Source organism: Schistocerca americana, chromosome 1, assembly GCF_021461395.2.
Source record: "Schistocerca americana isolate TAMUIC-IGC-003095 chromosome 1, iqSchAmer2.1, whole genome shotgun sequence".
Lineage (NCBI taxonomy): Eukaryota > Metazoa > Arthropoda > Insecta > Orthoptera > Acrididae > Schistocerca > Schistocerca americana.
The window spans coordinates 1,087,644,286-1,087,663,782 of NC_060119.1; the positions used below are offsets into that span (position 1 = coordinate 1,087,644,286).

A 19,497-nucleotide genomic window follows, 5' to 3' on the forward strand; every position below is an offset into this window, starting at 1 on the left:
TTATTTGGGTATTATTTTCCTTTCTTTTACTGTGATGACAAAAATTAAGTTTCAACCCAAACTGATTTTTTATTGATAGCAAAAACTACCATTAAAAGATAAATGTACCAGGAACTGAGTCTAAAAATTCCTAATTTACTAAACATCCCTCTGTGAGATTTTTCTTACTAGTCACTTTTGCTGAGTAACAGCTTCATTTATTTTAACTGCAATACCCCAATAAATAATTCCATGACACAACAGGATTAGAAATTAAGCTAGCACCCAGTTCTTCAAGTTAGCACAATAACTGATACTTCTAATCACAAAGCATGTTGAACTGTGCGTGTGAACTGGTTTGTCTGTGTGTTCAATCCATTTTAGCTTATCTGCTAGCTTTACACACACTGTTTCATTTACTGCATGATCCTTGTTTCTTTATGATTCATTTATTTTTGTTCACTCATTCGTCATGTTCCATAGATCCCATCAAGGAGGAGAACTGCAGGGATGAAGAACTAGCCAAATTATATGTAGGAAAATAAAAGCAACTATTACAAAGATCGACAATGAAGTATGACTGTACAGAGTAAGGCTACTTGTTCATACTCCAGATAGAAGTAAATTAGCAGGAAAGCTGCTATTTTGAAATAAATTGCTGTCTCCTCAGTTATATTAAAGTGCTGCTGTTTAGCTCATATTGGAAGCTTAATTTTTACAAAAGTACGTTGCTGTTTTCCAGATAAGACAGTCTGATGAAAGAAGCTGAAAGATAGTAAGGTCAAATAGCTCCATTTGTTATGCCATTCCTAAAATGAGTAGAACTTTTTCTTTCCCACTCTCAATTTCATATGAAATAATATAGAACGCAACTGTGAAATCTACACATTATTATTCAAACCACATTTTCCAAAACTTTATTACTCAGTCTATAGTTTATAGTCTGCTGATAACAGCAGTGTAAATAGTTCTTGCTGAAACATTTTACTTAAAGTAATATTCAAAGTTTGCATCTCATGAAAACCAGGTGCAATTCCAAAATTCAACTCTATTAATAATTTTTGTTTTAGGATTGGCATATCCCAGTTGTTAGCCTTCGTACAGGTCTTCCTAAATAACTTCTTTTTTTTCTGAAAACTGTCTGTCTGAAAAGTTACCCCAATCAAAACTGTTGTCGTCAAAAGTACCCCAGAATTCCTACAGATCATTTTCAAGCGCATATAATAGCGTTGTATATTAACATTCTGTGATAACAGTCCTAGGCGCATCTTTAAATAGGTTTTATGCACACAGCAGCAATCATTCTGTGGCGAGCTGTTGTAGTGTGTACTCATCATGTTAAGTTCTGTGCCAGCCAACATTATCTCAAGTGAGGTCACGCCAAGTAACCATCGCGTAATGTTGAGGCACTTAGTGTGTCTTTAGCACTGAGTCTTAAAAAGTTCCATACCAACAGACATGGACAAAGCGGGGTGGCAAAGTGGTTAGCACAATGGACTTGCATTCAGAAGGACGGCGGTTCAAACTCTCATCCAGCCATCCTGATTTAGGTTTTCTGTGAATTCCCTAAGTCACTTCAGGCAAATGCTGGGATGGTTCCTTTGAAAGGACATGGCCAAGTTCTTTCCCCACCCTTCTCTGATTCGATGGGACGGATAACCTAGCTGTTTGGTCCCCTCCACCAAATCCGCCACCACCAATAGACATGCTGAGATAAGTATGTAAATACAGTCACTTGTAGACAAAGTGTTGTTATTACTTGTATGTGAATTTACTCATCTGTTGTGTGGCACTGAATAACATTAATATATAGCTGACCATAATCATGATACAAAATGATACAATTAAAAATCTAGCACAACAAGCTAGTGTACTTCAAGACCTTTGTAATCTACAAATGAACTTTGGTATGAAGGAAACTACCAAAAATGATTCACTGGTCAGTAAATGTCAAGGCCTTTTTACAGTACCATACTGCTTGTCTTGCAGCCTCACAATTAACACTGAAACTTGCTATTGTACATCAATGAATGCTCTTGCTGAAGGAAAACTACTTTCAGGACTAGTTTCAATTGCCTACCATTCATGCTGGTCATTGAGCTAACTTTGATGAATACTTCTCTGTGCAGATACTCTGGAATTGTCAACTGTAAATTTGATGAGTGTTATCTACTACTGACGAAAGTCAAACATGAGGAAAGATATGCTCTGGCATCCCAAATGCACACCTAGACAACAAGCACTGTGTAATTCAATATTAAATGTTTATTCCTTTTAGTTAAATGTTCTTCACTGCAGCTGCTCTCAGAACCAATCCACCATAAATTTATGTTTACTTACACAGAAAATAAAGGTTTAAGTTTAATCACATTCCTTGCTTACATTAAATGTGAAAAATTTGATGATAAATTATTCACCACACAATGTCTGCTACACTACATAAATAATTAATGGAAAATCTCATATAAAGATGTGAAACAAATACTAACAAAGAGATAGAGGGGCTGGCCAGTACTTACCTCAGCTCAGTACAGCCAATAGATACACAAAGCAGAACACCTCCCTGTATACCTTTCCCCTATTGCTTCATAACCTGGGTTGTGAGTAACTGAATCCACTTTCCCTTCTTCCCCTTTTTCCCCCCTCCCCCCCCCCCCCCCTCTCTCATCCCTGACAAAGAAACGAAGTTCCGAAAGCTAGGTTCAAAATTTTCTGTTCTGTTTTATGTATCTATCGGCTGTACTGAGCTGAGGTAAGTACTGGCCAGCCCCTCTATCTCTTTGTTAGTATTTATTACACTACATAAATACACTGAGCAACTAAAATATTATGATCACATGCTCAATGTGTTTTGGTCCACCTTTCGAATGCAATACAACAGTGATTCTGCATGGCGTGGATTCGACAAGTCCTTGGTAGGTTTCCAGAGGTATGTGGCAACAGATACTTCTGGACAGGTCATGCAATTCCCGTAAATTACGGGCTGCTGGTTTGTGTGCACGGATTTGGCCCTCAGTATAGTGTCCCAGATACACTACACCATTTCCAGTTCAGGCAAATTTGTTGGCCAAGACAGCAGTGTCAGTTTACTATTATTCTCCTCCAAACAGTGTCACACAGTTCAGGCTTTGTGGCATGGACTTGCTGCAAGATACCATTTTTGTTGGGGAAGACATCATGCATGAAGCGATGCAAGTAATGTACAACAGTTTTCATGTAATTTGTACCCATTGTGGTGTCTTTTATTACTACCACAGGTCCTATGGAAGCCTAAGTGAATGTTCATCATAGCATAACACTGATTGCATTGGTCAGTGTCCATGCATAGTGTGCTTTGAAGCAGCTGGTCGTTTGGATCACAGCATATCCAGACATGACCACTGATCTGGTGTAACAAGAAATGTAATTCATCAGACCACACAACACATTTCCACAGATCCATTGTCCAACCTCTGTGATCTGGTTCCCACTGCAAATGTAATTGATGATGTGATGTTGTCGGGTCAGTTTAGGAACACATGGGGTCACATGCTGCAGAGCCCCGTGTTCAACCATGTGCACTGAATGAGGTGCTACCATAAATCACCACCTATTTTGCTTTACAGAGTGTCAGTCCTCAGACTTACCTGTCTTGTAATGAGATGTGAATGGTCAACACCTTGTCATCAACTCGTGGTTTCACTGTTCTTCAACAACTTTATGGAGGTGCTCACAGCAGGAAAATTTGAACAGGCAATTTGCTTCACTGTTACCAAAATGCTCATTTGCAGGTGCTAGGCCATTACGTTCTGCTCTTTGTCAAAGTCACTTACATCAGTTGATTTATCAATTTGCTACCCTTATTGTTGATACAGTAATTCCCCATTCACCTCTGCTTGTCTTGTATACTTTCTTTATTGCATCACTGCCCCCAGGTGTCATTCAATATGGTGATGGACAGTGGTTATAATGCTTTAGCTAATCATTGTATGTTAAAGAGATGACAGATTATGATTATAATTGCACCCTCTGTATTCTGGTGACTACAGAAAATGTGTCAAATGCCTTAAAAATTTCTGTGGACATTCTTGCTTACTCCCAAATTTTTAGGTATAAATGTGTAGCATTTGTAACCTGCTGGATCATTTAGCACCTTAAAGTGCCTACTTCCAGGTCTCAAGCAGGCACACTGGCTCCATATCGAAACCGCCATGTGGATTAATGATGGAGGCCCATGTGCCAAATGGTCTGTGGTCTTTAGGCAGTTTTCACATTCCTCTAGGTAAACACATTTCTCCAGTTAAATACCATCCTGGACCCCATGTTCCACCTCAGTTGCACAACAAACTCTTTAAAATATTTTGTCATGTTTAGCAATACAATAGACATGGACAGAGAGAAGGGGTACATTTATTCATCTCCAGCGGCAGACAGCAATAGCTGCAAAATGCTTTTGGTAGTGGCAATCCCCATAACAGTAACAGTCTACATACAGGCGTGGCTGCTTCTCCGTGAAAATTGGAGAGGTCTTATACTAGTCCCAACCCAGTGTTGGCTGGATAAACAACACCAGGGAGGAAAGAGGTGTAACATGTGTTACTTTATTGCTCTATTGCAATATATCCCTTTCTGGACATCTTGATTTCTTATAACTATTTAGTGTACTTTTTACTTTCAGAACATCATCTCCTTTCTAGGTGTTATTCTGCTGCTTTTAGAACTATAATTTCTGTTTGATTTAGTGTAAGTTGTATCTTACCTGCACATGTAATAACATAGTCATTCAACACCATACCCAACAGCAACACAACACAAATTAGTCAGGAAGTGCACCACTGCCCTTCTTGCTTAGACTACACAATAAGAAAAACAATAGCACTTTCTGAAAGTAACAACTTTTGTGCCAACTGGGGAAGTATTCATTTACGGTAGTTTTGATATAGGGGAAGACGGGGCAAGATGGGGAAGCTAACTTTAAACCCTTACAAAAGGGACAAAAATAAACAAATTCAAGTAGGTTTGATTATCATTTGTTTACTTAACCATTGAATTACAATAGCATACAAAGAAACCTGCAAACTTGTTACATTTAGTTAGAAATATCTCGATTTGAAACATAAACTACCAATTCCCCGTCTTGCCCCATATGTGGGGTAAGATGGGGAACTAGCATGAATTAATTTCTAAAGCTTAAATAAGGACTGGGATAACAAAATCATGTGACGATAAGGTTTCAAAACATGGTTCTGCGAATTGTAGAATCAGGTATTACGTTTTATTTAGGCCTCTCACTTTCACATAGTACACAAGTGTGGGCAGCCTCGTCATCATCACTTTCTATCCCTGCACAAGTGTCATGGGCCCAGCGTCCGCAGCTAATACACCTTCAGAGAAGTCATAGCAGTATAAACACTCTTCACACTCTTCCTCGTTGTCATTCGACCTCAGTTTATTATCCCTTGAGCATGAAGGGGTGGTTAAGACATCAGTAACGTTTGTCACTTTTTCGTTGTTATTATGTTCTTTTGGTGGTATCCCAGGTTTATTAAACGTCTTTGAGAAGAGTTTTCGTTTACATGCAGCACGTTTGGGGACTCCTTTTCATTTAATTTCTTCAGGTAGTTCACTCCTATAAGGAGATTAGGTTAATACAACAGGTTTTCCACACGCTGTTAGGTGGTTTCCTTTTGGTTTTTTTTATCCACCTTTGGAATAGCTAACACCATTTCGGGGCTGGTAACCTGAAAGTTAGAAAAAACAGAGGCTTGAAACTTCCTGGCAGATTAAAACTGTGTGCCCGACCGAGACTCGAACTCGGGACCTTTGCCTCTGTCGTAGTACGACTCCAAGCTAAATAAAGGCTTATCACTGCCTCTTACAATGGCAGAAGTAGAGCTGTGAGTACCGGGCGTGAGTCGTGCTTCGGTAGCTCAGTTGGTAGAGCACTTGCCCGCAAAAGGCAAAGGTCCCGAGTTCGAGTCTCGGTCGGGCACACAGTTTTAATCTGCCAGGAAGTTTCATATCAGCGCACACTCCGCTGCAGAGTGAAAATCTCATTCTGGAAACAGAGGCTTCATCGTCAGTTGTTAATTGTTCAGGTGTTTTACGTCTTGACAACATCTCTGGTATTTGGTGTTCCGTTTCTGTAAGTTCAGATGTGTGAGCTTGATGAATGTCTGTAGTTGAACAGGGAAGGTAATCACTTTCCTGAAACACATTTCTGTTTACAGGCCAAATGCCTGTTTTCCGAAACCTGTTCACTGCTGTGGACATTGTAGCTGAATGAATGAAGGCTTTGCCGAATAAACTTGCAATCTTATGCAGTGTAACAACTTTTACTGGATGGGTTCGAAGCCACGATCTTACTTCATCTTCATAAAATTTACTGAGAGGTTTCGTAAATGCCACGTCCAAGGGTTGAAGACGGTGTGAGCAGTGTGGTGGCAAACACAGCAAGACAACCCCATTTTTAATGCCACGTCTATCAGTTATAAATTCTTGGTGTGCGTTTTGTGGCAGTCCAATATGAGAAGTATTGGTCTTTCCTTTGACGCTCCAGTAAATGCAATAAACTTCTTAAACCAAGTCAAAAATAGTTCTTTCGTCATCCAACCAGTTTCTTGGACTTCTGCCAAGGCGGCAGGCCAGTCTCAAATGCTTGTTGCATTCGTTTTCAAGGATAAATTAACACAGGTGGTACGTAGCACCCCGACGCTGAAACACAGATTTCTGCAGTCAGTCTGGCCTCTTTCTGCTGAAGTAACTGCTCCCACCTGTCTGCACCCTTTCAAAGCAACCACCTTTATGTGACCTTTTGGAATGACTGTTAAACCAGTCTCATCGCAATTCAAAATTCTGTCTCCCGTAAACTTGAATGTGTCTAATTGACTTTCTAACAGATCGAAAAATCGATCTACAGCAACTCAATTAAACCCCATTGCTCGTGCGATTGATGTGGCCTCTGGTTTTCGTATTGTTAAGGTAGGATTTCGTGCAAGAAACCCATTTAACCAATCTCTACCAGCAGATTTGGCTGCAGTATTAAATGGTTGTTTGATGTTGTTTCGTTAAGCTAGCTGAAAAGTAAGTTCGCAAATTTCTTTAAGTGTTAGGCCAAAATACTGTCCTTCCATCTGTGTTAAGTAGTCTTTAAGTTCTGCTTCTTGTTCTGGGGTAAACACACTAGTGATTGGTCCTAACCTTTTCACAACTGTATAGCCAGGATTAGAACGTTACTTTGCCACATGTCGTTCAATCGTTGTCTGTGGCACATTGAACTGTCGAGCAGCCCTGAAAGAACATATATGACCTTCTATAACAACATTTACAGCGCCTTCCATTGACTCCAATGACCAATCTTGCCTAGATGTTTGTCGCCGTTACTTGCGAACCATCTGAAATAAAACACGTGGAACGTACTATTGAGTCAGATCATTCCTGGTAATCTATATTATATAGTAAAAACCATATTTCCAATAGTCAGTTGCTAAAGCATAGCAAGAATACTGACTTTGCACGTTTTGTGCATTTTTATTCACCATATAGCCTAAGGCATACTTCGTAATTAATTATGAAACGTTGGAATAACAAATACCATTCTATTTACAATTGTATTCAACATATAATGTACGTGTTCAAAACCCGCAGCGAGGTAAACACATGAGAGATAAGAATGTAATGGTTGGACAAATAGTAGGGGCAAGACGGGGAAGCTCCCCATCTTGCCCCGCCCCGTCTTGCCCCTATCTTGCTGTCAGGTTATGTTAAGCCTACGTGAACACTATTTAGTGAACATTGACTACTGACACAGCAGTTTACTGTTAATAAGACATACTATTCTGTGCTATATATACAGTCTGGACAAATGTTCACGAAACGCGTTTTAGGATCTCGAAAGGTGTAAAACATTGCAAATCAGTATAACAATTTTACGTTCCTTGCAAAGCTAACAGTTACCGCCGCGAAACTAAGGTTCAGCAATGTCAACACACTGGGACCTGTGTTTTGATGATGTTGATGTAGCTATCCACAGATGGGAGCACTCTGTAGCTTATAGCCCTTCCCCGTCTTACCCCACCTCCCCGTCTTGCCCCGCCTTCCTCTAAATAGACTGATATACTATAAGTCAATTACTATAAATCGTGTTGTTTACAAAGCTGCTGGTAACAGCTGCTACACTGTACTCACGTATTTTTCTGATTCACTACACCATCTTGCACATTTTACTCAAACTTTTCTAGTTTCATGGGATTAATTTGCAAAACTACAATGGCTGTTATAATAAAAAAAGAATTGTACTCTTCCATTTAGCAAAAGCCATTGGCTGGTTATGGACTATAATAAGGACAGGAGTATAAAATCAGGACACAGATAAATTACCTTTTATTAATCATAAATAAATAAATAAATAAATATACATCAACCTACTACTTGCAATGAATTTGGCTTGGATTATTATGTAAAAAAGCAACATAAATGGCAAGGATTAGGCACATAATTTGTCATATCTTCATAGCTTACAGTACATGCCTACATTCATTGAATGAAAGGAGGAAGACTGCTCAGAAAGAATTAGTGTTTTATTCTTTTTAAAATAAATTTATAATGGATTTGAGCACATTACATTAAACAAATTCACATCCATTGAACTAGGCAACACCGTGTGAGCAAGAAGTGCTGTAACATTTTGTCAATGGATCAGAATATTGTATTCCTCAGTATCAAAGGAGGAAACCAATTTAATTTGGAATCCACATTCTTAAAATTAACGTTCTTTTTTCTATTTCAGACTCTTGCAGAATGGATCCATTCAGCTCAGTTATTAACTGCAGATTTTTATAGGAAACATTTTTCCTTGATACACTAAATTTTGCCTGCAGTGAGCTTATTACAGATTTTCGTCTGAATTTAAACATACATCAGTTTACTTATGTTGTCTTAGATATAATGTTTTGAAGGTACAAATGTGTTGTTTGTGATGTCTGAAGAGTAAATAATGAAGAAATTGTCAACAATGCCGTCATGGGCTAAATGCAGTCATCTAAAATATTCATATGAATGAATAAAGCACTATATTGTTTATTGGGGTCTGACAGACACAATACTAAAGGATCCACAGTTCATCTCCCTGATCTGAGCAGATTACATTCCTATATAATCTGCAAAACTACTCAAATGTCTCCAAAAATAAGAAATAATAAATTCACTAAGAAACTTACTGCTTAATCAGTAAGAATTAAATTCATCATTGGATGGTGCTCTTCTTTAGCATTTAAATGTTAAAATCAAATAAATACATGATGTGCTTGACAAAGAATCTATTTACATAGTCATCACTTCCTTTTTAAGTGTAGTCAATGGAGTTGGCACAAAGGCACTTTGATTGGCAATATTACAATTCTGACAGGGTCTCTTAATGTCACATCCTGTCCAGTCACATAAGGCTTAAAACATATTGTTGCTCTTCTCATTGTAAAAGAAAGCACCCATAAACCACTTCAATTAATAATATGGTTATGTATATTGGGACTGATTTCCTCAGATGTTAAGTCCCTTAGTGCTTAGAGCCATTTTTGTTATGTATATTTCTCTGGAATTATGCATTTACCAAATAAATTGGTGTGGTGATTAAGAAGTGGATTTCTATAGTATCGATGTTGGGTTGAAAGTCTGTTCTCTAGTTGTTCAGACACAATTTTCCCTTCATACCCTGGCTAACGTTAGTAAAAAAAACCTTTGACAAAGTATGTTTGACTCACTCCATCATTTACAACTGGTCTCTCACAGCAGTGAATTCTCAGTCTAAAGACAATTAAATGAGGAAAATCAGAGCCAAAGAAGGTTTTGAGACATTATGTAGCAAAAATATATCAAAAGATTCAGGCCAGTTATGAATTTCATTCACAGTGCCTACATCTGATAGGTATCTTCTTGCATATTATAGAGACATAGAAAATATGTTGGATATATCTGTTACTTGTGTGGGACCTCTACCAATTGTTTGGTTTATGACTTTGTGAAAGTTCCAGCTCTTGTGAGTCCTAGTCGAGATGCAGTAATATTGACATATGTTTTGAAACCATGGTTTCAGTGTTAAAGCCTTCAATTATGACATTGCACCCATGAAAAATGAAAGGAATAATTCATTTGGCAGACATTGTCGCTTCAGTAGTGGGCATTTCAGCATCTGCTGATCCCTCAAATGCAGGCGAGGTCTGCTCTGCATTATTGCTCTGGCTCTCCTCAGCATCCATCTTGGAAGCATCAAGCATCTCTATTAGTTTATCTGCTCCTATCTCAACCTTTTCAGGGAATGGTTCGAGATTAATGATCTCATGCACTTCTGAATTATCTTCCCCTGCAGGATCACCGACTGCATTATCTGCTTCACTCTGGGCCGATCCATTTATTGATGCAATGGGTGTCCCATGTTCACTGTTTGCTGGTTCTTGTTTACTTGGTTTGTCCTCAGAAGATGGCTGTTTGGCATCTTGTACAGCAGCTGGTATTGTACTTGCTGACTGGCTACTCGTGTTTTCACTTGCAGAGGTGGATCCTGCTTCTGTGCTGCCATTGCTGGTGTTAGGCGATAGAACAGTGGGAGCACCAAATAGTGCATCAGACACTACATCAGCAGGTGGCAAGTTGTCACCAGCAACACGGAAGAGGTCAGCCAGCTCAACTGTGTCCTCTGGAGCAACATCACCATGCTGGATGTACACCGGGATGTACCCAGGAACTGGTGGCAATACCTGGCGTCGAACTGGTGTTGGCGGCAGCCCTGCAACAGTTAAGACATAGCTCAGTATAATGAGTGTGTGACTGCTGCAGGAAAGATGCAAAGACATAGTTCATTTAATATCTGTCAGTCATGTTGAATGTTGTGAAATTACATGTCAAATGTCGTGAATGCCTCCTTTATTTATAGTAGATGCTTCATATGTTATCTTTTACTTCTCCTTAACGAAATTAGATCACAAAGTCACGCACAATAAATTAATTTCGTACTTTAACAAAAAGTCACAAAGACAAATCATTTGAAAATTGAGCATGTAGTTAGCATAGCAGTGCTGAACAAAACCTACCACATGCAAATCGGAGACACGGCATTATCTGTGCGTAGCAAAATGCTTTTATGTTTGAAACTGGGATGAGAGTTGCTCATACAAGAAAGAGACCTCATAGTTAGTTTGTCAATTAACCTCGAGGCATTATATAGCGGACAAATTATGATAAGGGGCGATTGACAGCATGGAGGCAGGTCAAATAGGACAGAAAGTGGCAGGTGATTAAACGTTCATTCTGCTATTGTTCGTAGTTCATGCTAAAATTTTGTAACCAGATTCCACATTGAGTTGGCCATTGATGGGAAGGGCTTATTATACAGCAACGACCATATTGCCCTAAGGAACTTGACACAGCCTAACTGCAGGCCTATTCCATTTACCGTATGTACATTTCCTACTCTGCTTTGAATCGTGTTCTACATTCATACCCTGAAAAACACTGTGAAGTGAACGGCAGACAGTACTTCCCACAGTACCAGTCATGAGGGCTGCTTCCCACTCCATTCACATATGGAACATAGGAAGAATGACTGTTAAATGCTTTTGTGTGGGATGTAATTAATCTAATCTTGTCCTCACGATCCCATGGGAGAGAGACAGTGTTGTAGTATAGTCTTAGAACCATCATTTAAGGCTGGTTGTTGAAACTTTGTAAGTAGGCTTTCTTGGGATAATTTGCGTCTGTCTTAAAATGTCAGCCAGTTCAGTTTCTTCAGCGTCTCTGTGACTTTCTCCCATGGGTCGAACAAACCTGTGACAACTCGGGGAGACCTTCTCTGCATACGTTCAATATCCCATCTTATTCTAATCTGGCGCGGGATCAACAAACTTAAGCAGTAACCTAGGGCGAGTCGCACGAATGATTTGCAAGCACTCTCCTTTGTAGACTAATTGAATTTCCCTAGTATTTTATCCTTACCACGTTTTTGTGTCCTTTAGATGGCAAATTTTGTAAAAAATGCAAACAGTTGAAGCATCCCGCTGCAAATTTGGCATGAACGAAATAAACTGCTAGCTCGGTAGCATGCATTATCACTACTGGCTAATCTGTGTTAAAAATGATTAACCTAATTCATAGAGACGATACGATACTCTCCAATGAAATAAAGGACGGAAAAAGATGACAGTTTAAATGAAGCCTGAAAACTGTTTCACAAATTCTTTCAAATACTTCCAAATTTTATTAAAAAAAACTGTACCGTATGTGCACAGTATGTTCTGGAATGGCAACATCCGATGAAATTGAAAGGACGATGGTCACATGGTACTGAGAACGACAAGCCCACAAGTATTCAATACAAAAATAAGACCCAGTATCAAATTCACATTTTCTGGGGTATTGATGGTTGACCTCTCTCGATTCAGTCACGTTAAATTTCCAATTTGGGTTTATGTAAAGCAGTTCAATGGCAACACACCGGCAGACAAAAAAAACACATTTAAAAAACCTCTGGTCGCAGTGATATGACCTGTGCAGTATTCAAATGTTTTCGTGTAACGATTAACAACAACGTCCTTCGGATCGCAAAAAAAACCATACTAAATAATCGGTAAGTTAAATTTAGTATTATTGTTTGGTATCAGCACCAGAAAAAAATATTTTTTGAAAACTACGTTTTTTGGCCGCACAAAGAGAACGTTAGCATTCGTTGATGTGGAATTACTAATTAGCGGCTCCCAGAAAAATCATACGCTTGCGCGACACTTCGTCTGCCGTAACTTTTATGTTTAGTGAAGTTTTTATTGCTTCAAATAGTTGATGTAACACTGAAATTCCTACAAACTTCCAAGTTTTACACACACACACACACACACACACACACACACACAGAGAGAGAGAGAGAGAGAGAGAGAGAGAGAGAGAGGAGGCAATTATCTTTTATTTGTTCCGCCATTTAAAATGTCAGACCGTGTTGGAGCCGTTGCCAGTATTACACTAAAGTACTATATAAATCCAATATAAGACATGTGAAGTGTTACCTTGTAGGCCTAACACATTCCCTTCCTACGAAACTTTTGAGTGCCATGTATATGCACGAGTATGAATGACAGTATCTGACTAATACTTTCTGCATACTGTAACCGTTCGGAAGAACCCATATCTGCGTCAAGTACTTCCAACACTTGCTGTCAAACAGGGCTTTAAAGCAGTAGCAGCCATAGTTGTGGCAACAGTTATAATTTACTTTTGTGTAAACTGATATTAATGTTGTAGCAATGTTAACAAATATGGGCATCTGTTATTGTAAAAGGCTATTTCCGATACTATAACAACTTCTGTAGTAAGCAAAATATGTACAGTGCGTCAACTAACGACCATCAGCTTCGGCTGCAGTCACAGTGACACTGTCATTAGTAGAGGAAGTGGTGGTAATATGGCCCCTACAACAAATATGGCCCCCCCTTATTAAACATTTAACTGAACTCTAGTGGTGATAGCTGGAACTAGTCTACTAGTATCCTCACTGGCCTATAGGAGCGTTGGAAGCAGGTCAGGACAGTGGCTGAGTGACAGTGAGGTTATATTTTTCAAGCTCCTGTTCAAAACTTTGAGAGATATGTGAATGTCACTTTATTAACCTACAATTATTGGTTAATACTTAGATGTAAGCATCATGCATACAACCTAGAAAGTATTGGCAACAATTTCAAATAGATTAAAAGGTGTGGTATTATTTCGTTTTTAAGTTGTTTACACGAGTTTACAAAGTGTAGGTGATTGTAATATGGCCCCCATTGGTGCTTGTAATGAGGACCAGAGGGTCCATATTATAAGCAGCCCGTAAAATGTTTTTATTTTTGTTTTCAGATGCCTAGGACTAATCTGGCACCTAAACCAACCCCTAAAAGGCAAGTGTGGGATAACAACAAAATGCGAGAGGCAGTGTCTACTGTTGTAGGCAATATGGTGGGAGTTAAACAAGCAGTGAAACATTTTGCTGTCCCAAAAACAGCTCTGCGCTGGTATATGTTGTTGTTGTTGTTGTTGTGGTCTTCAGTCCTGAGACTGTTTTGATGCAGCTCTCCATGCTACTCTATCCTGTGCAAGCTGCTTCATCTCCCAGTACGTACTGCAGCCTACATCCTTCTGAATCTGCTTAGTGTATTCATCTCTAGGTCTCCCTCTACGAATTTTACCCTCCACACTGCCCTCCAATACTAAATTGGTGATTACTTGATGCCTCAGAACATATCCTATCAACCCATCCCTTCTTCTAGTCAAGTTGTGCCACAAACTCCTCCTATCCCCAATTCTATTCAATAACTCCTCATTAGTTAAGTGATCTATCCATCTAATCTTCAGCATTCTTTGGTAGCACCACATTTCGAAAGTTTCTCTTCTCTTCTTGTCCAAACTATTTGTTGTCCATGTTTCACTTCCATACATGGCTACACCCCATACAAATACTTTCAGAAACGACTTCCTGACACTTAAAATCTATACTCGATGTTAACAAATTTCTCTTCTTCAGAAACGCTTTCCTTGCTATTGCCAGTCTACATTTTATATCCTCCCTACTTCGACCATCATCAGTTATTTTGCTCCCCAAATAGCGAAACTCCTTTACTACTTTAAGTGTCTCATTTCCTAATCTAATTCCCTCAGCGTCACCCGATTTATTTCGACTACATTCCATTATCGTCGTTTTGATTTTGTTGATGTTCATCTTATATCCTCCTTTCAAGACACTGTCCATTCCGTTTAACTGCTATTCCAAGTCCTTTGCTGTCTCTGACAGAATTACAATGTCATCGGCGAACCTCGAAGTTTTTATTTCTTCTCCATGGATTTTAATATCTACTCCAAATTTTTCCTTTTGTTTCCTCTACTGCTTGCCCAATATACAGATTGAATAACATTGGGGAGAGGCTACAACCCTGTCTCACTCCCTTCCCAACCACTGCTTCCCTTTCATGTCCCTCGACTCTTATAACTGCCATCTGGTTTCTGTACAAATTGTAAATAGCCTTTCGCTCCCTGTATTTTACCCCTGCCACCTTCAGAATTTGAAAGAGAGTATTCCAGTCAACATTGTCAAAAGCTTTCTCTACGTCTACAAATGCTATAAACGCAGGTTTGCCCTTTCTTAATCTAGCTTCTAAGATAAGTCGTAAGGCAGTATTGCCTCACGTGTTCCAATATTTCTACGGAATCCAAACTGATCTTCCCCGAGGTCGGCTTCTACTAGTTTTTCCATTCGTCTTTCCATTCGTCTGTAAAGAATTCACGTTAGTATTTTGCAGCTGTCACTTATTAAACTGATAGTTCGGTAATTTTCACATCTGTGAACACCTGCTTTCTTTGGGATTGGAATTATTATATTCTTCTTGAAGTCTTAGGGTATTTCGCCTGTCCCATACATTTTGCTCACCAGATGGTAGAGTTTTGTCAGGACAGGCTCTCCCAAGGCTGTCAGTAGTTCTAATGGAATGTTGTCTACTCCCGGGTCCTTGGTATATGTATGAGGCTAATATCTCACAGATGGCAAACATTGAAACTAAAAAGCTTTCTAGCGGCCCTAGAAAGTGAACTAGTGGATTACTTACAGTAAATGGAGGCCAAATTCTATGGTTTTACTCCTATGGATGTTCGGAAAATGGCCTACCAACTTGCAGTTAGGAATAGAATTGCAACAAACTTCAGAAATGAAATTGCTGGAAGGGTTTGGCTTGACCATTTTCTTCGACGTCATCAAGATAAGTTTTCAATTAGAAAGCTAACCGGAATGTCGTATGCTCGAGCAAAAGGCTTTATCCATGAGAGAGTTAACTCATTCTACGACTTGCTGCGAGCTGCATACCAGAAACATAAATATCCAGAAGATCGTGTATGGAACGTCGATGAAACAGACCTTGGTGTAGTTCAGACTAAGATATAGCAAGTAATTGCAAGCTGAGGAAAACGCCAAATTTGTTCTCTGACAGCTACAGAGCGTGGGTCTCTAGTAAAGGTCATCTGTTCGATGAGTGCGGGAGGTTGTTATGTTCCCTCGATGTTCATATTACCGAGAACGAATATGGCAGACGTTCTTATGAAAGGTGCTCCTCCAGGGTCAATTGGGAGGGCCCACCCATCTGGTTGGGTTCAAGCAAACCTATTCACAGCCTGTTTGAAACTTTTATTGAAAAAACAAATCCAACAGAGGCTTCGCTATTCTACTCATACTTGATGGTCACTTCTCCCATCTAAGGAATACTGATGTGATTGATGTGGTAAGAAAAAACTTCACCATTCTGTCACTGCCTTCACACACAACACTCGAATTGCAACCCCTGGATCTTACTTTTATGTGTGCACGTAAGACTCACTACAGTGAGAATATTCGTCAGCAGATGCTCCATGAAAGCAAACCTGTTGGACCCTATGATATAGGTCTCTCTTTGGCAAGGCCTACCTCCGGTGTACAACCGCCTTTAATGCAGTAAATGGGTTTAGGGTAACAGGGAGTTATCCCTTAGAGAGAAATATATTTCAAGATGATGAATTCATCGCTGGGGATGAAGCCCCGATTCCAGCGCCTGCAGACCAGCAAAAACAACAGGAACCCGAAAAGAAGTTCAGACTGAGAGGACCTTGATGCTATTGAAATTTATGTCCATGAGCCTATTAAAATTGCATTTGGTGTGTCTCCAAGGTATATCCATCCCATACTTGAGAAGAGGAAAACGTCTCGTGGACGAAAACCGTGTGTTGCTAGTCTTGAAACAGGATCTCCATCGTCATCATCATCATCATCATCATCATCATCATCATTTAAGACTGATTATGCCTTTCAGAGTTCAGTCTGGAGCATAGCCCCCTTATAAAATTCCTCCACCATCCCCTATTCAGTGCTAACATTGGTGCCTCTTCTGATGTTAAACCTATTGCTTCAAAATCATTCTTAACCGAATCCAGGTAACTTCTCCTTGGTCTGCCCCGACTCCTCCTACCCTCTACTGCTGAACCCATGAGTCTCTTGGGTAACCTTACTTCTCCCATGCATGTAACATGACCCCACCATCTAAGCCTGTTCGCCCTGACTGCTACATCTATAGAGTTCATTCCCAGTTTTTCTTTGATTTCCTCATTGTGGACACCCTCCTGCCATTGTTCCCATCTACTAGTACCTGCAATCATTCTAGCTACTTTCATATCCGTAACCTCAACCTTGTTGATAAGGTAACCTGAATCCACCCAGCTTTCTCTCCCATACAACAAAGTTGGTCGAAAGATTGAACGGTGCACAGATAACTTAGTCTTGGTACTGACTTCCTTCTAGCAGAAGAGAGTAGATCGTAAGCGCTCACTGAATTAGCTTTGCTACACCTCGCTTCCAGTTCTTTCACTATGTTGCCATCCTGTGAGAATATACATCCTAAGTACTTGAAACAGTCCACCTGTTCTAACTTTGTTCCTCCTATTTGGCACTCAATCCGTTTATATTTCCTTCCCACTGACATTACTTTCGTTTTGGAGATGCTAATGTTCATACCATAGTCCTTACATTTCCGATCTAGCTCTAAAATATTACTTTGCAAACTTTCAATCGAATCTGCCATCACAACTAAGTCATCCGCATATGCAAGACTGCTTCTTTTGTGTTCACATATCTTAGTCTCACCCAGCCAGTCTATTGTTTTCAACATATGATCCATAAATAATATGAACAACAGTGGAGACAGGTTGCAACCTTGTCTTACCCCTGAAACTACTCAGAACCATGAACTCAATTTACCGTCAACTCTAACTGCTGCCTGACTATCCATGTAAAGACCTTTAATTGCTTGCAAAAGTTTGCCTTCTATTCCATAATCTTGTAGAACAGACAATAACTTCCTCCTAGGAACCCGGTCATATGCCTTTTCTAGATCTATAAAGCATAGATACAATTGCCTGTTCCGCTCAAAACACTTCTCCATTATTTGCCATAAGCTAAAGATCTGGTCCTGACAACTTCTAAGAGGCCTAAACCCACACTGATTTTCATCCAATTGGTCCTCAACTAATACTCGCAATTTCCTTTCAACAATACCTGAGAAGATTTTACCAACAACGCTGATTAAAGAGATACCTCTGTAGTTGTTACAATCTTTTCTGTTTCCATGTTTAAAGATTGGTGTGATTACTGCTTTTGTCCAGTCTGATGGAACATGTCCCGACTCCCAGACCATTTCAGTTATCCTGTGTAGCCATTTAAGACCTGACATTCCACTGTATTTGATGAATTCCGACTTAATTTCATCCACCCCAGCTGCTTTATTGCACTGCAATCTATTGACCATTTTCTCCACTTCCTCAAATGTGATCCTATTTCCATCATCACTCCTATCCCATTCTACCTCGAAATCTGAAACATTACTGATCGTATTTTCACCTACACTGAGCAACTCTTCAAAATATTCCCTCCATCTGCCCAAGGCATCCACAGGATTCACCAGCAGTTTTCCTGACCTATCCAAAATACTTGTCATTTCCTTCTTACCTCCCATTCGAAGACTGCTAAATACACTCCAGAATGGTTTCCCAGCAGCTTGACCCGTAGTCTCCAACCTGTTTCCAAAGTCTTCCCAAGATTTCTTCTTGGATGCTGCAATTATCTGTTTGGCTTTGTTTCTTTCTTCAACATAACTTTCTCTGTCTACCTGAGTTCTAGCAGGTAGCCATTTTTGATACGCCTTCTTTTTCCTTTTACAGGCTGCCTTGACTGTCATTCCACCAAGCTGTTTGCTTCATCCTACTTTTACACACTACTGTTCCAAGACATTCTTTAGCCACTTCTAGTACTGTGTCCCTGCACCTTGTCCATTCTTTTTCCAATGACTGTAATTGACTACATTCAACTAACTGGTACCTTTCTGAGATCGCTGTTATGTATTTGTGCCTGATTTCCTTATCCTGAAGTTTCTCCACTCTTATCCTCCTACATATGGACCTGACCTCCTGCACTTTCGGCCTCACAATCCCAATTTCACTGCAGATTAAATAATGATTTATAATTGTTGAGGGACCACGAACCGCTAGGAGAACGGAAGTTGAAACCGGAGTTGTCGTTTTTATTAAGAAGCAATTCAAAGTACCCTCTCCAATTTTGCAGTGATTAGCATTTTGAAGCCTGTGCTGTAGAATTAGAATTGAATAGCAATAGTCACGATACAATGGACTCCGTCTGATGATTTTGAGTTATTTTTGAAACAATGACACACATTATTAAAGTTTTTAAGGGGCTTCGGAAAGGCTCAAAATCATGAAAAGTTCAATTTTTACTTTTTTGCGTTTTCTGAATCTGCAGACTATTACCTTTTAATAGATATATAATTTATTCAATTCCGAAGACTACAACTATTTTTAAATTTTTTTTGAAATGTGTTCTACATGGGCGTGACCCACTGTGGCGCTGTTAAACTGCTGTCAAATGGTGTTATTATTAACGTCCGTGTTCATCAGGTACATTTTAGTGATGTGAGATAAAGTATGTGTTGTGGCTAACCT

At 39.5% G+C, this 19,497-nt stretch overlaps 1 protein-coding gene and 1 non-coding gene across 2 annotated transcripts in view; one reads left to right on the plus strand and one right to left on the minus strand.

Annotated features, from left to right (window-relative positions):
• Positions 1-5,876: 5,876 nt before the first annotated feature.
• Positions 5,877-5,951, plus strand: Trnal-caa. Its single transcript has one exon. It is a non-coding gene; the product is annotated as a tRNA-Leu (tRNA).
• A 2,568-nt stretch (positions 5,952-8,519) lies between these two features.
• The window catches only part of LOC124550311, a 68,006-nt gene continuing 57,028 nt past the window's right edge, over positions 8,520-19,497 (minus strand). The window contains exon 2 of the mRNA XM_047125302.1: positions 8,520-10,738. Within this exon, the coding sequence (XP_046981258.1) occupies positions 10,101-10,738 (638 nt within the window). The 3' untranslated portion in view covers positions 8,520-10,100. The remainder of the gene's footprint in view (positions 10,739-19,497) is intronic.